This window comes from Rhinichthys klamathensis, unplaced genomic scaffold, assembly GCF_029890125.1.
Source record: "Rhinichthys klamathensis goyatoka isolate OS25496 unplaced genomic scaffold, OSU_Roscu_1.1 h1tg000079l_1, whole genome shotgun sequence".
Classification (NCBI taxonomy): Eukaryota; Metazoa; Chordata; class Actinopteri; order Cypriniformes; family Leuciscidae; genus Rhinichthys; species Rhinichthys klamathensis.
Window position 1 is genome coordinate 54,940 of NW_026606621.1, and position 26,972 is coordinate 81,911.

At 39.5% G+C, this 26,972-nt stretch overlaps 1 protein-coding gene across 1 annotated transcript in view; it reads right to left on the reverse strand.

Annotated features, from left to right (window-relative positions):
- Positions 1-594: 594 nt before the first annotated feature.
- The window catches only part of aff2 (AF4/FMR2 family, member 2), a 251,479-nt gene continuing 225,101 nt past the window's right edge, over positions 595-26,972 (reverse strand). Inside the window, exons 10-21 of the mRNA XM_056251211.1 lie at positions 25,343-25,505; positions 22,111-23,163; positions 20,138-20,253; positions 17,238-17,496; positions 16,275-16,411; positions 16,056-16,119; positions 14,004-14,140; positions 13,837-13,908; positions 10,269-10,362; positions 9,973-10,022; positions 4,520-4,737; positions 595-1,168 (exon numbers count right to left, since the gene is read on the reverse strand). Of these exons, the coding sequence (XP_056107186.1) occupies positions 1,047-1,168; positions 4,520-4,737; positions 9,973-10,022; positions 10,269-10,362; positions 13,837-13,908; positions 14,004-14,140; positions 16,056-16,119; positions 16,275-16,411; positions 17,238-17,496; positions 20,138-20,253; positions 22,111-23,163; positions 25,343-25,505 (2,485 nt within the window). The 3' untranslated portion in view covers positions 595-1,046. The remainder of the gene's footprint in view (positions 1,169-4,519; positions 4,738-9,972; positions 10,023-10,268; positions 10,363-13,836; positions 13,909-14,003; positions 14,141-16,055; positions 16,120-16,274; positions 16,412-17,237; positions 17,497-20,137; positions 20,254-22,110; positions 23,164-25,342; positions 25,506-26,972) is intronic.

The window sequence follows — 26,972 nt, forward strand, 5'->3', positions numbered from 1 at the left end:
TTAAAAGAACCGTTTTCTATTTGAATATATTTTAAAATGTTATTTATTCATGTGATGCAAAGCAGAATTTTCAGAATCATTACAATATTATCCTTCAGAAATCATTCTAATTGATTTGCTATAATGATTTCTAATTATTATCAATGTTTAAATATTTATGTTGAAACCGTGATTAAATTTTTTTCTGGATTTCCATTACCATTTGCTGAATGAAAAAGTTCAAAAGAAGAGGATTTATTTTAAATATTTTGAATATGTCTTTGCTAAATAAAAGTAAAAAAAAAAAAAAAATCAAACAAACAAACTTTTGAAAAGTAGTGTGTGTGTATATATATATTATGCCAAACCAAGTTCTTTTAAATAATTTAATTCTTATAACTGACATTTCTGACTTTATGACTTCATCAAAATGATTTTAATTAAAACATTTAAAAACATGTTCAGAGGTGTATTCAAGTCGTTTATGTATTTTTTGACTAAATAATAGATAAGAAATGTTGATATTGAAAGGTAAATCTAGCGGCCCTTACGTGCTGATGTTTGATACTGGCAGAGTATCACGCATTACAAATATTCAGCAGTATCGTGCACGTCTGCCTTTGCGTACTTGCGTAAAGTGTGTTTCTGGCCTAACCTGCCTTACAAAGCAAATTTGATTTGCCACACAGAGGTCACTAGTTGAATTTCCGTTCAACAACATTAGTAAGTTGCTGCTATACAGTCACAGATTCTATTCTTGTAACAGGTGAATAAATTTGGCCTCCCATAGTGCTGTAATTTGAAGCAGCAGCGCTCCGTCCTTCCAGATCCGACATCCCAAGACTTTCCTGACGCACTCTTACAGGAATCAAGCTGGAACGAGGACATGGCACCCTCCAGGGAATAACTCACAGTTCTGAGGCTCGCTAGTGGTTAACTGCCGACTTCCCTCAGGGTTCTGGAGGGTTGTAGATGGCAAAGATGGTGGAGGTAGTGATGAACGGTGGGGAAGAGAGTGGGAGAGAGAAAGACAGAGAGAGAGGAAGAGCACAGTGGAAGTGCCAGCACTATAACAAATGGGCCTCCAGCCGAAGCCAGTGCAATCCTTGGCGTATGTAGCGCACCAGTTCTGTCATGCTGCTGTGCTGCGTCAACGGTTCCATTACTGAGTCCAGCTCCACAAAGAACTCTGGCAGAAGAGAGAGTAGAGACACACACATCAGTGGTCGTCAACATGGGAAGTTTGAGACTCTGGTAAATTATATATAACAGCTGTTGATGATCTTTTGGACATTAAGTGCCATTTTAAGTGTGGCACTGACAGCATAAACCAACAACAAAGCAGATGCAGCTTGCTGGCAAGGAGCCGTAACTACAACATCTAACCCAAAAACCACGTGGGTCCATTGACCGCATTCAAACAGTCATGTATTCAGACAAAAAAGTTCTTAAGACTATATTTGAGGACTTCTTAAAGGGATAGTTCACCCAAAAATGAAAATTATGTAATGTACTCACTCTTAAGTTGCTCCAAAACCTGTTTGAATTTCTTTGTTATGTGGAACAGTACGTTTTTCCACAATGGAAGTCAATGTCTACCATCAATTTGGTTACAGACATTCTTCAAAATATCTTATTTTGTGTTCAGCAGAAGAAAGAAATTCATAACTTGAGGGTGAGTAAATGATGACAGAATTTTCATTTTAGGGTGAACTATTTCAAGAATTGCATTTAGGAACATCCCAGAACAATGTCATGGCAATTCATAACTATTTTACATTTTGGTGGCTAATTCATATGAATTCGTACAATGTCATTTGAACATTTTCGTACGGTCTTCTTACGCCCCACTGACGGGTATGTTTAGGGGTGCTTACTTTTACTTCGAATAATCGTATGTTTTTGTATGATTTCATTAAGTATTTGATCTTATTAGAATTTATCTTAACTCTTTCACCACCATTGACGGAATTTTCCGTAATTTATGACACAACTTTTCCCAACATTGCAGGAATTTTCCGTCAAACCATGTTTTCACTGTTACACGGTAGGGGGCGCTATTACACATCTTCTGAAAGAGGCGAGAATCTCAACACTGTAAAAAAAAATTCAGTTCATTTACTTACATTTCTTTTTGTAAACCCATTGCCTTAAAATTATTAAGTAAACAAACTTAATGCTTAATTGAAAAAATTAAGTTATGTGAACTTGACAATTCCACATTACTTAATTTTTTCGATTAAGCATAAAGTTTATTTTCGATTAAGCATACAGTTTATTTAATTAATAATTTTAAGGCAACGGGTTTCCTCAATTGTTTTAATTTAAGTCAACTGATCACTTTTTACAGGTGAAAAAGATTCAGAAACAAGTGATAAAAGCATTGCTATATGCATGTTGTAGTCTTTCACAAAAAAAATGTTGCTTTTTGTACAAAATGTTGCTTTTTTTCAAATTAATCTTACCCAGATTCAAGTGTTGATAAAAAAATAATTCATGATAGCTAGCATATAATGTTTTTTTTCCTGTGTGTGTGTGTGTGTGTTTAAAAGCAAAGGCTCTGTTCTCTCTTTTGATATATTGCATGTTCAGATCATACAACAAAATAATCAGGGGGCCATGAGATTTTTTTGAAAATTATCAAAAATGGCTGGCAACTTTTATTTTTTAAACGTCGGCGGTGGAAGAGTTAAGAAAATTCTTTTTTTAACCCTTTCAGCCACTCGTTTTCATGCAGCAGTGATATATATAAAAAAACTACAATAAAGATAATAATTAAAAATAATAATTCTTTCTTCACTGAACACAGACAAATCAATTTACAAAAAAACGACCCATTCATCTTTAATTAAATTTTCCCGGGCACTGAAAATCAAAGAGAAACATCAATGTGAATCATCTTACTGTGAGTTTAGCCTGAAGATAACGTGAGTATCTGATGACATCACTGCCACCTACTAATGACTGCAGCAATTAGCAAACAGATGACAACAACAGACTAAAGAGTCATGTACGCGCCCGAGGACCTGCTTCTGTCATAATGAGCCAATCCCGCTATCATTCTGACCAAAGCTCGTACCCACCAGCCTTTAACTGCAGTCCTTTCTAGGAAAGACACTGAGGAGGGGAAGTTGAGAGAGAGAGAGTTTATTACGGCTGATTTCTGAGGCGGGGGAGACCTCGTACAACACATGGGGTCTCAGAGCGTTTTAATTAGTCTCCTCCAGAGGACAGAGAGAGAGAGAGAACGAAAGAGAGGAAATGACAAGCCACATCAGATCTCAAATGCAATTAGCATAGTGGCTTTTTCATTTCTCTGGTGGTCCATATCAAAATGTTGAGTCACTGCAAGTGTGAGAGGTGAATTTCTTATATAACGCAGAGATACAGTTTACGACAGCGAAGACGAAATGAGATTTATCCGCGAGGGAGAGATTTTAGGAGAATTTGGGAAAAGTGATTCTTCACTTCAATGATTGTTTTATAATGCAAGATATAAAAGCCCTAAAAATGGTAGGCGAATGACGAATTGTCTCTCGACTATAGCGAAAAAATATACATTGATAAATATTGTACAAATTGCTCTTCTCAGTATTTTTCCCGTAAACCGCTTAAAAGAATGGGTCTTTTTCACTAATGATAGGGTTGATTATTTTGCAATCGTACATACAGGAGGACTTCTTACTAAAAATGTCCACCTAAAACACATGCGTCCGTGTTTTTTTGTCCTTAACCTCGTTCTAATGTTAATGAATTTGGAGTATTTTAAATGAGCGTGTGCGTGCATGAGGTTAGTCATTTGCATAAAACACGCCCAAATCATCTCCTTATAAGGGCTTTACGCACAACACTTCCTTTATAGCCTTTGCTTAAAGCAGCACTAAGTAGGAATTCCGTTTTTGTCAAACAGCGACCCCTAGAGTCGCTGTGGAGTACTTGTACTGTCGTGAATAGCACTCACGCAGAGATGGGTCGCACTCACGGCCGGATCCCCTTCCCCTGTACACCGGTACCTGTTCAGTAGGATGGACACTGTAACGAGTGGAAATAAGGTGTGGCCCCTTTAAGAGCTGCGCGCGCCCTGTTTAACTGTCGGCAGTCTGTATTGTATGTGCGCCTCGAACACCACATGTATACGGCGCCGGGTTATTTCTGTTTGATGCTCATTTTATCCGAATTTTATCAGATCTGTTTTTTGCCGTAAAGCAATTCGTTACCTCGCGAGACCTGATATCCCGCCGGCCCAAAGTTGCAAGGGTGGTTTTGCGGCTCACAGGCACCAGGGGGGTGCGAGACGACCACCATTCAACACGAAATCAGTAATATAAACATTACAATGACTCCAAAGCTGTTCGGTTGAGGTAAAAAAGTTACTTAGTTCACCTTTAATGTTATATCCCAACAAAATCACTGTATATCACTATATCAGTATTTATCGCTCTGCTCCACTCACTACTTGGAGTCTAAAGAAAAAACAAGTGTCTGTACCAGCTGTCTACTGAACAATAAAACCTGAAATATAACTCAAAACCCATCCTACCTTGACTTTCCTGGGCCAGCTTGTCAGAGGTTTCCCAGTGTTCGTAGCTGCGCAGGATGTTGTTGGTGATGTTGACATGGCTGGCTGCCATGTGGTGGATGCGTTGGGGAATGGCCACACTTCCAGAGGCAGAGGAAGAGCCCATCACTCCAGTGCCGCTGCTGACCGAACTGACAGGAGATGGACTCAGGGACATGGGAGACGGGGTACCTGTGCTCCTGGTAGGAGACAGATGAAACATTGACCAATGAGAATTTTGGAAAATCCAATCCGCCAGCATTATTTCAAACTGAGCCGGCACTTTCCACACCCTCAGAACGGATCATTCCTATCCTTCAAAGGTAAGTGACAAGCGACACATTAAAAGAAAGTTCGCCGCTCAGTTTCTGTATATTTTTATGCTTCATTCTTAAAAATAAAGGTTCAAAAAGGGTTTTCGTAGCAATGCCATAGAAAAACTATTTTGTGTTCCCCTAAGAACCTTTCAGTCAACAGTTCTTAAAAAAAACAGAGCCATTTTTTTTCCCTTTGTGTGGAGAACATTTTAATGAAAGAACCTTTTGACACTATAAAGAACCTTTTGTGTAATGGATTGGTTCCATAAATATGAAATGTTCTGCATGGAACCATATAGATGCTGATAAAGAACCTTTAATTTTAAGAGTGTTGGTAACCCCGCCCACAGTGAATTCTCATTGGATAAATATCCTGCGCCAGGATACGTTTTGATTGGCTGTGGCTTTCTAATGAAACTAGTGTCATGTATTTGTAATTACGCATTTGTAATGATGAAGTTGCAATTTAGTATATCAACTTTCAATGTACCATAAAATAACGGACTTGATAATAAAGCACTTTACATGTGCGGTAACACTTTACAATAAGGTTCATTAGTTATGTATTAACTAACATGAACTAACCATGAGCAATACATTTGTTACTGTATTTGTTAATATTTGTTAACGTTAATAAAAATACAGCTGTACGTGGTTTGTTCATGTTAGTTCACAGTGCATTAACTAATGTTAGCAAGATTTTAATAATTAGTAGAGGCAGAAATTAACATTAACAAAGATTAATAAATGCTGTATAAGTGCAGTTCACTATTAGTTCATGCTAACTAATGTAGTTAACAAATGTTAACTAATGAACCTTATTGTAAAGTGTTACCACATGTGCTAGTATGTTAGTCAACACAATTGATTTGGATTGATCTGGATTATTCAAACAATGATTTAAATGTACTTTAAAGTAACACTTTTTTTAATTACAAGGGCACTTTTTAAAAGTTTAGATAAGTTTGTTAAGAAATAGTCAAAAACGTGTGCTCTCTTAAAGGGATACTCCACCAGTTTTTCTTATTAAACTATGTTATTCCCTTAACTAAGACGAGTTGATACATACCTCTCTCGTCTCAGTGCGTGCACTATATCGCTCTGTATTGCCGCAAAACTATGTTAGCACTTAGCTTAGCCCATGCATTAAATATGGGCCAAGCAGAGAAGCGACCAAACACTTCCACGTTTTCCCTATGTAAACACAGTTACTCGAGTAGTGTAACTTGACCTGGGCTGGTGACACAAAATAAACCGTTGCGCTTTTCTAAGCGTTTAAAATTGATGACTATATTGTATGGCGGAATACCATAACAAGTGCTTTTGAGCACTTCGACTTGGCGCAATAATATCTTCACTCGTGAAAAGATTACCGGCTCCCGCTTCCTCTCCCCCTCCCTCCAATAGCATCCAGCTGCTGACATTTCCGTCAATACTACCAACGTGACTTTTACTACCTGTGCTATTAGCAAACTGCAGATCATTTGCAATGGCGGACTTTGTAGATGATTATGACTTCTTTTAGAAGACCCAGAGCCATATCTGTTTGAACCCGAGTACACGGAGGAGGAATTAGCTCTTGTGGACCGTGAGAGGCAAGAAAGATATGATCCAGAACAGACCGGAGCTGGCGAAAGACCACGGGCTTTCTGTAAGTGATCTGAATATTGTTGGTGTAGCCTCATCCTTTAGGCGTGTTCCTGTGCAGGTATAGTCCTTCTTTGTGAAATGTTCGGAGCAAACACGCCACTTCTTCAGAGTCATCAATGGTGTTTTGGGATTCTTGTTCAAAGCAGCTAACCAAGCTCTCCGCTGTATGTGGTGTGTTGGAATTCGGTGAAAAATGACAGCACTATGTACATTCTCCTTATTTTCACAACCCTTTACGATGCACGCTTTAACCATTATTGTACACAAACTAGCTTCCAACAACCTGTTACTTCGTCAACTCCGCTCGAACTACTACTACCGGCGCATGTCACGTTGGTTGTATTGACGGAAATGTCAGAGGGAGGGGGAGAGGAAGCGGGAACCGGTAAGAGGACTTTTCACGAGTGAAGATATTATTGCGCCAAGTCGAAGTGCTCAAAAGCAATTGTTATGGTATTCCGCCATACAATATAGTCATCAATTTTAAACGCTTAGAAAAGCGCAACGGTTTATTTTGTGTCACCAGCCCAGGTCAAGTTACACTACTCGAGTAACTGTGTTTACATAGGGAAAACGTGGAAGTGTTTGGTCGCTTCTCTGCTTGGCCCATATTTAATGCATGGGCTAAGCTAAGTGCTAACATAGTTTTGCGGCAATACAGAGTAGTGTTGTAGTACTCGAGACCGGTCTTGGTCTCGAGACCGGTCTCGAGACCACTTTTTGATGGTCTCGGTCTCGTCTCGGACTCGACCGCATTTGGTCTCGGTCTTGTCTCGGTCTCGGACACTGAGGACTCGGGATTTTTTTTCAAGACCAGACAAGACCATAACTGTGAAAATATCACTAATCTGCCAGTATATTGACTAATTTTTTTGTTAACATCCTTGCTTTTATTGTATGTAAAACGTACTGATTCAAATCCAAGCAATAACGTGACTCATTGGTCATTGCTTATGTATTTTTGTTACCGTTGCCTGTCACCCATCCCCGCCCCCTTTCACTCGCACGACGCACTCCCAAGAAAGTGATCTGTGGTTGTCTGGGAGCGGGAGAAAATGTCTGCAAAATCTTCAGTAATAAAATTCGGCTACAAAAATCGTAAAGAAATTATTTGCAAAACAACATCCAGAAGAAAGCATACAGCTTCTTGTAAATTCTGCAGTGCTTCGCTTTCAGAGACGGTGGGGACTACGTCAAACTTTTATCACTTAGAAAGGCAGCACAAAGAAAGGTAAGGTATGTGTAAGTGATGTTAGCAAAGCTGGCTAGCTAACGTTAGCAATCTGCCTCGTACCAAATAAAATTACTCCTCACACAAAGAGATTTTGTCAATATTAGCTAACGTTATACATATTACAGGGATGGGAATTGAAAACCGGTTCCACTCGAGAACCGGTTCTAAGTTTTATGAACCATCGATATTGAATGCCCTCAACGTTAACGAGTCCTCTTATGCTCCTGCTCCAAAGCGAATTTTTGTCCCGCCATAGTCTTATTTGATAGATGAGTAATGTAGACGAACTGCTGTGCGTGTGACAGGGCGCACCAGAAGAACGAGCAGAGAGAGCGCCCCGGTCGCGCGCGCGCACTCTCTCTCTCTCTGCGGAGCCAGGCGAATGTATAAAGGCTTCACCGTCTCCTAAGCGCTGTCTTGCTCTCTCTCCCTGGCACATAGTAATCAAAATAAATCGACACGATGTATGGTAAAAGGTCGGAAGACCATAGTTTCATGTGTAGCATTCGGATATTTTTTTTTTCCTGAATTACCGCTGGGTGAATTGCGCTAAAATACCTTATCTTCTCTGAAAAGCGTTCCGCACATTCAGCTGACATAAACCACACTTTAAATAAACGAAAAAAAAACCTATCCAGTGATTAAATGTTTTCTGTGTTGACACAAATCTTGTGGGATGTCACGAGACAGGCCACAAAGTTGAGTAGCTAATTTTAAGTAAGAAAAGTGAAGACTTGTTTTACATTCTGTACTAAATGATGGAAGTCACCCAGGAGTATTGAATAAAGATGGTTACGTTTATTTCAGCTTTGAGTGTTAAATATCTGTTTTTAATGGGAATGTGGATCTTTCAGATCAATTTGAGAAGCTCTTTTGATCATGTTTCACATTTTATTGTGTCATGTAGTGTGGGGCGCTGGTCTTGGTCTTGACTCGGTCTCGCCCTCCCTCGGTCTTGGTCTTGTCTTGGTCTCGGCCCCTAAAAGTCTTGGTCTTGTCTCGGTCTCGATACACTCTGGTCTTGGTCTTGTCTTGGTCTCGGGTTAGGTGGTCTTGACTACAACACTAATACAGAGCGATATAGTGCACGCACTGAGACGAGAGAGGTATGTATCAACTCGTCTTAGTTAAGGGAATAACATAGTTTAATAAGAAAAACTGGTGGAGTATCCCTTTAAGTGGCCTTCATTGTAAAAAAAAACAATTGCTGCCTTACATTTTTAAGTACAATCAACTTGGATGTTTAAGTCATTTCAACCTAAATTACATTAAACCGACTTTAAACAACAAGCTGAATCTTGTATAACATAAAACACTGATCAAAAAGTTTTTTTATTTAATCAATATTATATTATCTGCAAGTACAGATTTTCAAAAATATACTTGAAAGATTTGAAGTACGCTTCAAGTGCACATTCAATACAATAAATCCCACTTCTTATTCACAAGGCTAGCACCACTACCGCCAGCTATAAGATTCTTTATATTTACCCAACAACCCTTTTATCAGTATCTCAGTACATCCTCAACAGTAACCTGCAGACACAGTCGTCCCTCCAGACAACCATCGGCACACATATTCACTGGCCTCTTTAGTCCTGCAACCCCAAACAATCTGGTTCAGTGGCCTGTAATCCACTGAAAAATGAAAACACACTCAAGCCTCGGCCGGCTAAATTATGCGCCCTGTCAACAGCCAGGCCCGTTCGCAACGGGTTTCAGGGCTCTGCTAAAATAAATAAACTCCCTCGGAGGCGAAAAAAAAAGAAGAAAAAAAGGCAAAAAAGATTCATGATGGTAAAGGATGAGGAGGAGGTTGAGGATGGATGTGTTGATCACACTCTTTATTGCTAATGTAGTGGCTGCAGGGGCCGGAGCGGTGAGGCTAATAGCTTTTGACAGGCAGGTTGGCAGGCGAACAGCGGGCCTGGGTAGTGTCCTGCTAAAGGCCAGATCAGACACACACACACAAAGTCAAACACAGCGCCTTTCGCACCAGCTCACCCCATTGGTACTCAGTTGCCATAGAGCTGACATGGAAGCGATGCTGCTTTCCCAGAGTTCATCTCTTCATGTCCTTTCATTGATGTCAAGAAACCATGACTGAGGTTTCATATCTCACACTATAGTACTTGGCAGCGGGAGGAAGTTTCAGGCTGTTCTCAAGCAAGATGGAATCTTTTCATAAGCTGGCAGAAATACAAAAGGACAAGGAGAGGAAAAAATGCACGTACTTTCCATTGGCTCCCCACGGTGAAGGTGCTTGGGAACTTTTTGCAGAATTCTGAGGGAACAAGAAAACTTGGGTTGAGAACATCATTTATAAACAGACAGCACGTAATCGGAAAATGCAAAAGGATGGTACGTCTCGTGCAAATGAATTGCATGGTTAGTTAACAATTGAACAGTGTATATGTAATAATGGCATGCATAATACATGAGAACATGCTATTCAAATAAATATGCAGTGAAAAACCAAGATCTCTGGCTCTTTTGCTTATTTGCGAGAAACCAAGGCGTGGGGTCTTACCTTGAAGTACTCCATTAGTGAGCGTGAATACTTCATCGCATGATCTTTCTTCAACTTGAACATTCGCAAGTACAGAAGTGACAAACATCGATTGCTGGAAAAGAGAAAATAATCATTATGTGCCATTAAGATCCTGCCTAACGTATTCTAGGGATATTGAAAGACGCTGTTATGAATACTAATGTAGCTTCATCAAGGCAATGCATGGGTGTTTCTTTAGCTTTGTGCACTTTTATATCCCACTGATTAGATTTTTATTAAAACAAACTTTTTGTTATATTAAGATTACCATAAAACCGGACATTTTTAACCATGCCATTATTAATTATTTATGCAATTTTTTTTAAGGCTTTTATGTGTTGATTTGATAGTTTTATTCACTATAAAACATAAAAGTCCATCACAGAAAAATTTGATTGCATTTCTAAAAATATTATAATCAAAAAAGTGACATGAACTTCAACCCTTATATATACTCTATGAAATGATGACGTTCCTACAAGTGTGCCAACATTTCCATTATGACCAACAATTTTATACAATATATTAACTACAGTGTTAATGAACAGCTTGAGATTATATATTAAACAAAATGTGAAGTAAAAAAAGAGATAATAACAATATAAATTCATCTTTTTTCCTAATCAAGCGGCCATTTTGTCAAATCCTACAAAAAAAATTGAAAACATGGTTTTTAGCATGCATGAAATTCGCTTTAGCAAGACAAAGGCTACGTCCACACCGTCAGTTCTTGGGTTTGGATACAGGAGTCTCGAAATGTCCCGTTCAAACAGCAACTTACAGTAGCGTCTCGAATACTGTCTGTATGAACGTCCAATAGGAATCAAGCCTGTGCTCTCTAACCAGTACCCATAGCGACAGGACCAAATATTACAAAGATGGCGACGTCCATAGAATCGAAAAGTCTAATCACTTTTGACACGACAAGTGTCCAATCGAGCCCCAGGTTCATCCGTTAAATCTTCATTAACCGACAGCATCTATTATATCCATGTGGAGAGTCACGTGTAGAACACAAAACTGACGGGAGCAGTGATCTAAAACCTTCAGATGGCACACGAAAACCCACAACACACGGCTCTATCGCACTGTATGACGTGACAGACGACTTCGTTCACGCAACGCAGATTTTCCGCGAATACGGTTGTGAGTCCTGAAAATGTACGGGTGTGAGTTATACGGTAATAAAATACGGTTGTCACTCCCGTAAAAACCTGAACATAACCGTACAACGACTGACAATATTCTGCTGCTGTGTGAATGTGGCTTTTAAAGGAGTCGGCTGTTTTATTCCAAAAAATTAATTTCCACCATAGAGTGTTATTAAAAACAATACAAACTTTGAGATATGTGTTCAGGTGAATGTTCAAAACAAAGCGAAACAAATGATCATGTGATTCGCGTATGTCCACAGTTGGACACAGTTAGTAGTTGAATACTAGCAATTGTGAAAATTCACAGGCAGGGCCTAAAAACCCTATAGCAAAAACTTGAATCTTTTGACAACAACAACAACAACAAAAACAACAACAGTATTATCATAAGCATCAGTGTGCATCAGTATGAGCAGGGAGGAAAAAAGCAGCCAGTATCATGGGGTGGCTGACCTTTCAACAGTATGCTTGCGAGACACCAGATGCTTGGGACATATGCACAGCCCCATGAAACCAAAACTAGCTTTCTCACATTTATGACGCATCCAAACAACTGAAGTCACATTAATATACAAGCAAGGTGTCTGTCCCCCCTAAAGCCGCTCAGAATTGAAAAGGTCTTTTTATGGCATCTTGTTGATGCGTCTTCATTGTGCGTGAAACATTTCCCTATGTCCCAGGTCAAAATCTATTGGCCTAATATATATGAAGCCAGAGAGTAAACATCTTTTCACAGCTCTCTCAAATGCATATAATATCACCCGAACGGTATTATGTCCTCGACCCGGGGTTTATAAATCATAAACGCGGCAGCCTTTGAAAAATCCCTTTCGGCTGCTCGACGGCTTTCATTAACACGGCAGAAAGACTGGCAGCTGAATTCCAATCTGCGCTGATGACTGTCATTCCGCTATAAGCGCAAAACTAACCTTGACATTCAGAATAAACAAGCCGCCGCGGCGTGACAGGCAGGCAGAGCACGGGCGGCTTTTATCTGGGCGAGAATATGTTTCCGCCGTCACCATGTGGAAATCTTTCATTATCCTCTAATAGCTTAATGAAATACAGGAATAATGATCCACTCTAAGCTGATTAAGCGCTTTAGCAGTGTTTTAAAGCTTCCTTCCAGATACGGATGATTGTCGTCGAGTGATGGCTGAGAGGAGATTTAACTGGCTGCTAGAGCAAAGCGCTGGATTTAGCTTGTGATGGTACGCGGGGAACGGCGTTGGAGTTATGATACCACCCCTAACGCCCTTAGAAGGCCCGACCACTTTAAAACAACTACATCAGTTGGGTTATCAATGCAATTGGCATTTTTGACCTCCATGCATGTTGGGTGTATAACTGCATATGACACTTTAAATAAAATAGTTTTCTCTCATATAGGCACTGCTTTAATCTGACACCTCCAGACTATTGGCATAACGTCTTGAGGACATTGTGGGTCATTCTGGCAACAGAATCATGAAAGGTTCTTTTAATTGACATTTAAAGTGATTGAATCTTTTTCTGTGACGTTTAAGGGTGGGTAATCTCATATAACCTGCATAACTCTCGAAGCAAAGGGATATTATCAAGGACAGCATGTTTACTTGCTTATGTTGGATTATATGAGCTTCGCAAACTTTGTAAAAAATCAAGCAAGTCGGTCTTCCTCTAAAGTGCTCATTGCAGACGCCTTGTAAACAAAACTTCACTCTAAAAAATGCTGGGTTGTTTTAACGCAATTTTGGGTCAAATATGGACAAACCCAGCCGTTGGGTTACATTTTTAAATTGCATTTTTAATCCAACGTTTGGGTTTGTCCATATTTGACCCAAAATTTAGTTAAAACAACCCAGCATTTTTAGAGTGTTGTGCATCCTAAAATTCTGGAAACTGTGAACTAGCCAATCAGATTGAAGATTGTGATTGGCAAGATTTTTTTTTATGTTTCCGAAATAAGTCTCTTCTGCTCACCAAGGCTGCATTTATTTGATTACAAAAATACAGTTATACTGTGAAATATTATTACAATTTAAAATAACGGTTTTCTATTGTAATGCACTTTAAAATGTTATTTATTCCTGTGATTCAAAGCTGAATTTTCAGCATCATTACTCCAGTCGTCAGTGTCACATGATCCTTCAGAAATCATTCTAATAAGCTTAATTTGCTGCTCAATATACATTTCCCATTATTATCAATGTTGAAAAAAGTTGTGCTGCTTAATATTTTTGTGAAAACTGACGGTAAGCAGAAAGCTCTTTTTTTCTGTCACTTTCAATTAATGTAATGTCTTCAATTTAATATTTAAAGTATTCATTTCTTTCCAAAAAACCAAAACCAAAAATAATCGTACTGACTCCAAACTTTTGAACGGTATATATGATCAAATAGAGCAAACTTACCACAGTACAGCGAGCTTCTTCTCAGCTATTGTGGCGGAATGACTGGTGAAGTTCTTTAATCTCATTGCGTACCTTAAATAACAAAAGTGCATGAGTTACACAAACCGGATGGAACGTATAACGACGACCATCTTTTATTTTCGATTGATCAAGATATGAAGACTGACCTGATGAGCTCTACAGTTTCTGAGTACATTGTGTAAGGTGACTTGGCCTCTAACGGGTCCCGTTCCATGGCGTTGCCACATTCGATGAACGAGAGCGCCCCGTCTGCGTAATTCACAGCTTTGCCGAACTTGTCCATCTGTGAAGCGAAAGTGGCGTTAAAGGTTGAGATAATGACGCGAATGAAAAAGACTGAGGTAATTTTCAAAGCTCGTAAAGGCATACAGAAAACAGATATCGTCGGAGGAGGAAATAAAGCCATTAGTCTGAGGCAGGGGCGTAGAATTTAGTAGGGACGCTAGGGACGTGTCCCTACCAATATCCAGTGACACTGATATATCCCTAGCAATATTTTCGATCAAAACTTTAAATATATTAAATATTGATGTCCCCGTGCCCACCAATTTCAAAATCAAACCTACACCACTGGTCTGAGGTAATTCTCTTATGTCTGAAGATGTAATGCAGGTCTCTATGATAGTGCTGCAACGTGCAGATTTATGGCCACCGGAATGGCATATATTTCCAACTTCACGTCAAGTTTATGATTCGGAGCAGTTCATTTTGTGCGGTAAAGTAGTGCGAAGTGATTTTCTCCACATTTAGGGATTATGTTTTTCATCCTGACTTATCGGTACGACCTCGTAAAGGCTTAACTTGAACTCTCATGTCTCGTTTCTCAAACACAAACGAATCAATAGCCCGAAACCACATTACGCCTGCCTCCGAAAAAAAAAAAAAACACCCCAATTGCATCCAACTCACGCAGACAAGCACAAACAATAAGAGCATATCTCATCTCCATAGGAGCGTAAAATAGATTTACTGACCACTTGCCTCCGCCGGCACCTCTGGAGCCGAGTCCATTCGTTTTCAAGTGAGCCCTTCAATACGAAGCGAGCGGACGCCCGGGATTCATTACACGCCTGCCACTACGCTCATGTAACGCTGGCAATCAATTCCCTTTACTTTGTATTCATGACTAGGCCTATACATCGTCATAGCGATTTATGACAGAGAGGATGTAACTTGCGATAATGGACAATGTCTCCAGAGATAATTGCCTGGATCCAATTATTAGGGGGTCTGGGGGTTCTGTTTTGTAAATCTCTAACAAAGCTCCTGCTTTATGGATGCTAAGGGCAGACACAAGGGCTCTCGCTCGCCTAGATTGGAAAGTCTTCAATTATAAAAGGTCTGCCGAGAGAGCTTTTTCTCAGCTCGCTAATGGCCCTCCGTAGCGGAAGGGTTATGTGTCCGTGTAGTTAAGAGCAGTGTGACAGGGATTTTTTTCATCTACTCTCGCTGAGTGCTAACTTCCCATTGGAAAGAGAAATCGCTAAAGATTGCGCTAATTTCTCCTAGGCTGCGGGGAGAGTTAAATGGAGTCTCTCTGGCTTTGCAGATTATTCTCCTGAGTAAAAGACTTCATCATTTCGCATGTGTTCTACTCTAGAGTTTCGGAAGAGATCTGAAGGATGTTACCAGCAGTGTTTAGCTGCCAAGATATCAGATTCAGGGTTTCCACACTATCATAACTCCTTATAGATGTTGCATTCACAAAGAGAAATTTGTAGCTGAACAAATCTGAGGAATCTTTTAGAGCGGAACAAAGCTAGAAAATCACTAGAAATTTTGCTTGACTTTTTAAAATTACAAATATATTATTATTATTATTATTAATAGTAGTAATATTACATTTCTAACCACAACAACAACAACAACAATAAAAAATACAAATAAAATGATAATAATAATAATATATTTTCTGGGCCTTTTTTAAGCCAGGAAATGACATTTTATATATTTGAAAGATAATTCCAGGTTTACAATAACCATATGGAACTATATTCTGCAATCAAAAGTCAGAATAAGCGCTAATATCAAAATGGAGAATTATCAGATCAATTTTTGAGCAATAATGTCTTTCTGTAGTTTACACTATAGTAAGTCATATTGTTTCTGCTTAGAAAAAAAAATCTGTTATTTACACTTGGATTTTTGAATGGTTAAACTGTATTGCTGGCATATAGATTAATTATAAATAGACTTACCAAAGCATCTGCCTTGTGCTTCAACTTCTTGGCTTCCTGCATGTAGTAATCTGCATTGTGAACTCTGCAATCATATAAAGATTGGTTTGTTTTTCACATATCTGCAATTGTGTGCATAAACACGAACCTCAAATATGTAGAGCAATTGAAACACAGTTTAAGGAACATGTAATAAATATGTCAATTATTACCCTAAATAATCACATGGCTGATACATACGTGTTATTAAATGTAAGTTTAGGTCTCCTGGGCTCCATGTGCTCAATGGACAGTGTTGAAGGGTTTGACCAGAGGTCTGTGTCCGACTGACCATTGCCATGAAAACCACCGGACGGCTTGCTGTGACCATCTTCATCCTGGAAACGCAAGAGAACATTAAAATGATGATGAGCCTTTAACAGCTTGAATAATACATAAAGGATCTATTCACTCTTTGTCTGTTCTGCATCTACTCAGTGTTTTTATTTTTAGGGCCATTTAGTTGGATTGATTTTGGACGATGGGCACATGGGAGCCATTCACGTGTCCTGAAGGCTATTTTGAAACCTTTCCAAAACGGTAATTAGTTTAGCAAAAACACAGGAAATGAAGTGAAGAACTCAAACGAGGTATCTATCTATCTATCTATCTATCTATCTATCTATCTATCTATCTATCTATCTATCTATCTATCTATCTATCTATCTATCTATCTATCTATCTATCTATCTATCTATCTATCTATCTATCTATCTATCTATCTGTCTATCTATCTATCTGTCTGTCTGTCTCTGTCAATCTGTCAATCTGTCTGATCCGTCCGTCCGTCCGTCCATCCATCCATCCATCCATCCATCCATCCATCCATCCATCCATCCATCCATCCATCCATCCATCCATCCATCCAACTTACAGTGCTGGTCTTTGAATGGGATAAGGATTTGTTCTTCTATCTATCTATCTATCTATCTATCTATCTATCTATCTATCTATCTATCTATCTATCTATCTATCTATCTATCTATCTATCTATCTATCTATCTATCTATCTATCTATCTTTCTGTCTGTCTGTCTGTCTGTCTGTCTGTCTGATCCGTCCGTCCATCCATCCATCCATCCATCCATCCATCCATCCATCCATCCATCCATCCATCCATCCATCCATCCATCCATCCATCCATCCATCCATCCATCCAACTTACAGTGCTGGTCTTTGAATGGGAGAAGGATTTGTTCTCTCCTTTGCGGTGTTTGTGTGATGAGGACGATGATGAAGAGCAGGAGGCAGGGATTGTGCGGGTGGAGGAGAGGGTATTTGGGACGGTGGAGATGCTTCCGTCCTGACTGAGGGAGCTGCATTCACTGCTCCTCCGTAGGCGTCCCACCGGCTCATCCGACAGCGGTGACAGTAGAGGCGGTAACAGTTTATCATCCCGCTTGCGAGGTTGCTTCTTCAATGAACTTGGAAGAGGCAAAAAAAAAATTGAAAACATGTCAAAGGTTTCTTTCTATGCACATACAGGACACAACATATTGGATTTTAGGACTTGCTGTGTAAATGCAGCATAATACCTCAGACCTATCAAACATTTCCTAATTATAGACATCCTGTTTAAGTACAATTAGGAGAAGCAATAAGATATCGTCCATGTCCTAAAATATTTTAGGACTTGTTTTCAGAGAATGCATCTTAGATTAAGTTCTTACCCCACTCTCATAGCCAAATAGTTTTTTAAGCCCAAATCTAATAACATTTTGTGGGGTTACCACACAATGGCCTATATTTTGAAGATATGTTCTCTGAAAACATCTTAGAACTGATGATCATGCACTGCTTTTTGCACTACATCACCCCGTTTGGTGATGCCTGGTTTTACCAGTCAGAATAGAGATGCCACTCATTAAATGTTTTAAGAACGATAATCTAATGCTGACTGCTCAGACATACAACCTTCTGCAAAAATCTGTTCGCAAATGCGAACTAACCAAAACTCCATGTGGCGACACATATGTGGATTACTCCTCGCATCGGAACGAAAATATGAAAAACAAAATCACAATGTGTCCATGTTTTTGTGACAGGTGCAGTTTCACTGAGAGACAGAGCCTGTCGGCTTATTGCATATTTGATGCTGCATGTGAGGGACAATTCCTTTTTTTATTACAATAATGAAAAATACAGTTTCATGGCCAGTAAGAAATATATATGGTCTATAAATGTTCCCTTTATACTTGACATTGATGCTGCATTAGTCCAAGCCTACTATAGGTCCAGGCTTTTAAATTCAACATGAAGATATAGGCCATGAGACGGGACCCCAAATTTGGGCTACCGGAACCATTTTGAGGGATTAAATTTCTTTTTGATTTTCATGAAGGTACACATCTCTAGTGTTGGAAAATGTGTGATAGCATCCGATCCATGGTAGCTTTCATTAGAAATCAACACATATATCATCCTACCTCAAGGTAAGGTGTTCAGTGACTACAAGAGAGAAAAATGTATCCTTTTATAATTTTAAAAATTTATTAAAAAAATGTATAATTTTTTTATTATAAAAATTTATAAAATTTTAATTTTTTTTAATAAAATTTTACATTTATTTAAAGATAAATTCATTTATCCTTTTTCTTGACATATGTTTGAAAATCGTCCTCCGTAACCAAAAACTACCTTGAATCTAATGCTATCACACATTTTTCAAATACAGGGTCATATACCTACACAAAAATCACCATGCGGTTTAATCCCTCAAAATGGTACCAATCAACCTAATCTCGTTGATTAGTCTCACGGCCTAATATGGACAAAACAGCAGACAACAACTGACTCTGTTCACATGTTTTTTGGTCTCTTCAGAATCTACAGTGACTGGCTGAAAGAAATGCTTTCAGCTCAACTGCTTATGTTGCATCTCAGCATAAAACTAAACCCTAATTAAAGACTAACGCTTCTTTTGCAATTTAATGCAGCTACCAATCACATTATTTTATACAGGGTGTAATTTTGTTAAAAATATGATACTATATTCTGCTCTCTCTTTTATTATTTCCACTCTTCTGGGCAGGAGAGTCATTTGAGATAACCAAAAGTTTTTGTTCCTTTTTGTTCTTTTTCTAGAACAATAAGGGACAGACACAAGGTAATGTGCGGATGAAAGTGGAGGTGGTGGCATGTGCATGTGCTCTGATATAAACTCGGCTAAATTCATTTACATAAGTGCTTACATGTCTAAACTTAGCCCAAGTGCTAAATAAAGAAGCTCCACTGAGACAGACTGTCCAGGACAGCAGCATTTTTTTTTTTTTTTACCTTGGTTTATTAGGCTGAAAATATGCTATAAAACATGAGCCTCATCAGTTAACAACACTAAATAAAAAGGCTTCTTTGCTTTTCTAATTCAATTAAAAGGGTGAATGCGTTGAATGAGCTGATTTAAAACACACTGGGCAGGTGATAACAGTAAATAGCCCGGGGTGCTAAACACTTCCAGTAATAGACGTTAGCGGTGGCTAATAATTTAACGTAGCACTGCTGATCGTATCAAGATTCACTGCCGCTAGTCGTGTCGCAGTGCGGTGGGCACTCAGGCGGACAGGACAAGCACACGACCCCTGTCATGCGTGTCTTTGATGGGCTCTAGCCTGTCCCGACACTAATTGAATATCTAAAATTAGCAGTAGCCGTTGTGCTGGTGTCAGTGTTAAATTACTGTAATGCAGTGGGACAAAGCAGGCAGGCAGCGCGAGAGGGTGACCTGCTGCTCACTCTGCGTATCCCAGCATTCTCTCAAAGGACATAAGACAGAGTGGGCTACTAAGCTGAGTTGGCAAATCTCTGTGCACATGTGGCAAAAACATCAGGGGACATTGGCAGCATGTGTTAAAGAAAAACCGAAGCGTTTACATGGAGGATTTCAGCGGTGTCACTGAAGAAACAAACGGTAAAAATTTGAATGCAATCTAATGAGAATCCTGCCATTGAAAAGAACTAAATTCATTGGAAATCAAAACGAAAAGTCCCTAGACAAGCTCTCGAGACAAGCTAGGGGATGGTGTGATAATGTAGGCAACAAGCCGCGAGTCAGTATAGAATACTCACTCTTTTGTGCTGGAGACCTTGTGGTTGTGTATGGGCGAAATACAAGGAGGAAGCAGCAGTGCGTCTTTGTCCATCCGAAGCTTCTTGCCTCCACTCATCACGTCATAGTGCTCAGACTGCAGAGATAGAGAGAAGATAATTACCACTGTCCAGAATTTAACATGTTATTTAGCTTGGCAGGATGAAGGACGAGTTGAAACATCTACACTAGGACTCAAACACACATCTTTTATAGTCTAATGGTGTGTTCACACCGAACGCGACGTTAATTATTTGGGCGAGTAGAATACATGCAAAGTCAATGCAAAGACGCGAATAGACGCATCATTCGCGCCGGGCGTTGCGATTGACGCGAATTGGGCGACGCGTTTGCCGCGAATGTCTTCCGCGCAAGTTGAAAAATTTGAACTCGAGCGAATGTTCAAGCGTCTAACTAAACGCGATAGACGCGTATTTGACGCTCTATTCGCGTTCGGTGTGAACACACCATAAGGGTGTATTCACACCTGCCTTGTTTGGTTCGATTGAATCGAACTCAAGTTCGTTTCCCCCCTTGGTGCGGACCTTTTGGGCAGGTGTGAATACAGCAATCGAACTGGGGTGCGGACCAAACAACCGAACCGAGACCCAGCTGAAGAGGTTGTCTCGGTACGGTTCCAAACGAACTCTGGTACGGTTCGTTTACGGTGTGAACATGAACCGACCCAATTGCAAGAAAGCACTGCGCCTTTGAGTTAACAGGCTTCCGTAGTCGGAGTTGCGTTATGGGAAAGTGATCTGTTGTAGCCTACTACATTACATCTGTTGCGCGTCTTTCTGCGTGTCGTGTGTGCATCATTGGAATGGAATGAATGAATGAGTGTGTGCATCAGGACATTCACATACAGAGCGTTCTCTTTAGTCTAATCGCGCATAGATGCAAAAAAAGCATTTGGAGTTCATATAATGTAACGAATAACGATAGTTACAATACAAGGATGATGCTGCGTTCATTTACGTTAAGCCTTTTTTGCACTTCCTGATTTCCCTACTTGAGAATCCTTGTCCAATGAATGGACGACCTTAGCACACGTGTGGTTTTGTTTACAAATTTTGGTTCACTTGCAAAAAGAGCAGTGTGAAAGCGAACCGTACCAAGAAAAAAAAATAAAAAATTATTTGGTCCGGACCAAAGCAAGTGAACAATCAGACTTTTCTTGGTGTGAATACACCCTAAGACTATATAGTGTTAGATAGTGTTCAGAATTCTGTACTGAGGTCTGGATAACCTGGTGGTGGTGGTTAAAGATCAGGGATAATAACTGAGGGTGTTTTCACATATAGTACACTTCAAATGAACCAAACCCATTTCAGTTAAAGTGAACCAGAAAGGAAAGTGACCTCAGTGCTTTTGGTGTTCACAATGTTAGTGCACTTAAATCAAAACGGACTTAAAATGAACCTCCTTAAGTTGTCTGACTATGGTTTGTTTGTGGGTCCCTGAGTCCTTTTGGGGTGTTCACATATGTTATATCGGTGCGATATCACTTGTAGTGCTCAAACAAACTAGGTGTGAAAACGCCCTAAAACGCTGGATGTGCAAGTGGTCTTCCATGAGCTGTCAATTTGACAAGTTTTTTGTTTGATCCTTTGGACAGAAACACCAGGAAGTTCTATGATATAAACATGACATTGGATGAGATACTGTACTATATTATAAAACAATAAAAATGTATAGTAATTAAATATCTGCACTGCTAATGAATTGAGCAATTTGAACACGACAAGGGGCCAATTCTTCAGCTATCAATGATGTGTTACTTGACCCCCAGTTTGCTTCAGAGGACATGCCCCTAGAAAAAGTGCACGTTGCAAAAAGGACCTGCTGAATGAGTACTTAGTGAAAATAATAATTACATGATTAATTTGCTATTGCAGTTCTTGATTTCATAATTATAGTGCATGAAATGAGAGTGAGAACATTGAACACTTGCCTTGTGTTTCCTCTTTGATTTGCTAGGGTTCTTTTCTGCAGGGATGGAGGCCGGTGACTGTTGCCGTCTGTGTTTGACACTGACCTCCCGACACTCAGCCTTGGTTGGGGGAGGCTCTGGGGGATTTTGCCCCGGGATCCGTGACAGGAAGCTGAGTTCGATCTTAACCCAAAGGGACTTGACGTCCTCAAAATCTCTTAGCGGTGACAGAAGTTCATTTTGTACAATGGGGATGGGAGAAAAGAGGGGCTCTTCCATGAGATCCAAGGCACCTGGGTCAGGAATGGAGGTGCTGCTTGTGCTGGTAAGGCTACTAACACTCAGGATATTGCTGTTGCAATCCTTGGATTTCAGGCTTAGGCTGTTGGGACCTGGACAGGGAAGCTGAACCTTGATGAGTTCTTCAGGGTCTGAATGACACTCGGATGAAGAGGACTCTGTCTCGATGAATTCCTTAGACTTGGGGATGATCTTGTTGGGTCCTCGGTGCTTCTTTTTATCTTGAACAGGTGTGATATTAGTTGGCGCAGTGTTTGTTGTGATGGTTCGAGGTTCCTTTCTTGGAGCTGTCTTGACCCCAGGGCCCTTACCTCTAGGTTTTGGTGGTTCTAAAGGCGGGGGCTCTTTCTCTTTCGGGGTAGAACTTGAGTTTCCTGGTCTTGGCCAGTTGTGCTCCTCGCTGCTGGAAGATCGCTCCACCTTTTTGGGCTGCTTCTTGCCAGTGCTTCTCCTAGGGGGTGCTAGCTCCACTGAAGCTGGTGATTTCACCTTGGTGCTTTTGCTTTCGGGAGCCTTCTGACCAGTCTTGGGTTTGGCTTTCTCTCGGATTGGACTGAGCAAAGTTCTCTCCTTGGGGTCTGCTGGTGCCAGTGCCAGTGCTGTGCTAGGCTTGTTTTTGCTGGAGCTCTGGTTCTCAGAGATTTGGCTTTCATCAGGCCGAGAGCTGTTAAGTCCATGACTATCAGACTGGGTGTTAATTAGTGCTTTATTGTGATGATTAACTTTGTTTAGCCACTTATCTAGTTGCCACTTGTTTGTTGATGGAGGTTCAGGCTAGTGGAAAAAGACAAAACAAATTTGAGGACCAAAGTTCTAGGCATATTTACAACTTATTTGATCAATTGCACAATGACACTGTGGACAGTCTTGAAGACTGGAAATGAAATCCAGATCAGATTTGTTGTATCTGACATATTTGCATGTATTCAGTGCATTGAGGTCTACAATGTAAATGGATACATGTTTAAAATAACATGGAAATCGAATTTGTAATGATGCATATCGGTACAGATTTAATCTGTCTTCAAGTGTTGATTCATGAGATTCATGAGAAGCAGTCATATGACTTTCACAGACCAATGAGCGGGCACTATGATGAAAAGGCCATTAAGAGAGGAAGTCATAAAACTCCTGAATAATGGAGGAAATGCTGTTCTGTCCTGATGACTGCTCACAGCTCTCACTGCAAAGATGTTTTCATCAGCTATATTATCTCACGCCGATTGTTGTGTACCATTATGTTTCCAGACACAAGTAAATCCTTCCCACAAACCCATAAACACTGCCTTGAATGCTCTGAATGATAGCAAATCATTCAGAAAAGGAAGCTGTGGAAATGAGTGGACATCCATATTAACCATTAAACTCAAAGGGTAAGAAATTCAATTCAGTGCACTTTCCAATCAGACTTGAAGGTACGTTTTGAGACAAAATGCAATCTCCTATGCTATTTCTCCATCTGTCAGAGAGACATTTCTGCCAATACAAGCTGCCAAATGTAATAGTGAAAGCACTGGCAAAGATGATGAATTAACAATTGAGCATGTTGAAATTGACAGGCCTCCCAAAATTTCGCCACTGAGGCATCAGGGCTATGTGCCGCCGCTTGAAAGAGAAACATCTTTCTGTAGACCAGAGCGCTTGCAGTGCTAAGATACGGATTCCCATTGGCCATCCCTGGCAGAGAGCAAAGCTATAGAAGGGGCGATGAGAACCGAGAGATGTTTACTCTTGTGTAATGCTCTTAGGGAGCCCCGGGCAGGCTACAGCAGGACAACTTTAAAGCTGCCAATTAATCCTTTGAGGAGATCCTTTCAAAAAATCCTACCCCTAACCCATGCTGAGAAAAACTCGGAGGGGGAATGCTGCCTAAGTCTCTCTTTGCCTTCAGCTAAAGGAGAAAATAGACTTACTCAGATTCATCTCAGTTCTTTTGAAATTTCTGGTAATGGGCCCCGTAATAATCATCTAAGAGAAATAATTGCATAAGCTGGTATTCATTTACCTCAGGGCCCAGAGTTCAGAAGGCAAGCAAAACAATAAAACTGTGAATAACACTAACAGGAGGGGTGAGGAAAATCTACCCAAAACCTGTCAAGAACATGTCTGGGTCATTCTTCACCACATAATAATAATAATAATAATAATAAAAAAAAAAAATATATATATATATATATATTGCTGTAGGTACATAATGCATATTATAGGAGCATCGTGATATTTTATATTGTGACACTATTTTGATGACAATTAAACAACTGAATCCCCCAAATTCTTATTAAAACCATAATACAGTGATGTTTTTCAATTTCATTTTTTGATGAACTATCCCTTTAAACATTAGTTAATGAACCTGAACTAACAAGAACTAACAATGAACAGTTGCATTTTTTATCAATTAATGTTAATAAAGATTAATGAGTACTGTAATGAATGCATTGCTCATTGTTAGTTAATATTAGTTAATGCATTACCTAACATTAACTACCTTATTGTACAGTGTTACCATTATTATTAAAGCAAACATAATGGCAATACGAATTCTAACAATCTATGAATGCTACCAAATACAACATTTACCACAGTATTTTCTTACACTTCACCAATACAACATTTAAATATTAAATGATTTCTCTTTAGATTACAATAATGGTAATGAATTAATTTTGAAAACAGTATGGGTGGTTTGAGCTAAAATGTTGCAAAAAATGTCACATACAATACACAATTTAATTTATACAACAATGCTTGCAATAAAAACAAAAATGCTTAAAATCAGCTTCATAGCTAATAAATTAACAGATAAATTAACAATTGAAATTGTCAGGCCTAAATATTTCACCACTGAACCATCAGGGATATTGTTTTAAAGCAGCATTATAGAAGTTTAGCACAAATCTTAAGCCATGGATCAGTGTGTGAATGTATTTGAGGGGGGTAAAGTGGTCAGTACCTCTGGTGTGGGAACACGGGACGTTCGGTTGCATTCACTTTCGCTAGAACTGCTCTCGCTGTCCGAGTCGGACTCAGAGCTGCTATCCGATTCGCTGGAGCTGCCCGAGGCCGCGCTGGAGTGACCGGTCGGTTCGCCGGTCCGCGGTGTGGTTTCAGGGAGGCTTTAGGCAAAAGAACGGAGGAGAACATTCATCAACCGATATGGCACACAATTTAAACCATACAAATGTGCAAGGATCATGCTGCTCTTCTCCATACAAAAACAGTTATTCTTCTGTCCCATGGTAAAAAATAGCAGCATACAGGTTTGACCTGACATGATTTTGGAGTGAACAATTCCTAAGTTTATAAAGCTGAAGGGCTTGTCACATAATTTTATGGAAAAAAATCCAATGCCAGCTACTATTACGTTTTAGTTTTTTTGCTTTAAAACACAACTCAATTAAATCTTTATATTAAATACACACCTTTTTCCAAATGAAAAAGGGAATAATATCCTTGATATCTGATTTATCTCTAAGTGTTTTTTCTTTAAATGTATAATACATTTTTCAACACAAGCTGATGCTGCTTCGGCGAACCAACTAATAAAGAGACAACTGAACCAATTGATGATAGACTGCATCATTTAGAGAGAGACAGAGATAGAAAGATATAAATAGAAAGAAAATGCGCAAGAAAAGAAAGCATTTGTTTACTTCTCCACCTGTGGGGCTATTGCTCAGCTCTGTCTCAGAGTTATCAGTCATGCTCGGCATTATTTATGAGTTCATGAAAGGCCACGGCGCTCTAATCCAATAAGTACTTCACTTCTCAGGGTATCCTCAGATGTGGCCATCCAAGATTGTTCTACATGGAGTCAAACATGCCAGAAGGAGGCAAATTAAACTCCTTTCCAAAGGTCAGAGCAGGCTGCTTTATGTTGACACTTCATTAAAGATTATGTTACGACAGGAAAACGCTCTGGTCTACAGCTGTGCCAGCAAGACATGGACAACACTAGCAAGGAGAGAGGATCCTGTCCCAGGAAAGTGAAAAAAACAGTGAAAGTCTCATAATCAAATACCATCTCAAAGAAATAGGACACATTACAAAGGGCTTGGGGTATGCTGTTCTTTCAAAACACCAACCTGTGTGACCTTTGTCTATGCAAATAGCACTGATTGGTGTGATACAGACACACACACACACACAAAAAAAACCAGAAGGTCATTTTCTCTCCATCTTTTGGTCTTAATAAGGTTGACCTTTGGTTAACAGCTGTGGAATCTCATGAGAGAAAGGCAAGTCTGAGAAAACATTTCCTGGTTCTTTCACCTTTTATTACAGATGAAAATGTTTTTCTATTAACGCAATACAACACGATACACATTTTCAGCCAATGTAATGTAATGTAATGTAAGATAACTTTTGTAGAATAAACTTTTAAGTTGCACTTTATTTTAAAGTACATGTACTTACCTAAGAAAGTACCGGTTAATATAAGGCAACTACATGGGTTAAGGTTAGGTTTAGGGGTAAGTTCAGGCTTAGTACCTAGTTATTACCCAGTTATTACTATAATAAGTGCTATACCAACTTTTTATGATTTAACTTGGGCCTAGTTCATTTAAGAGAGAGAGAGAGAG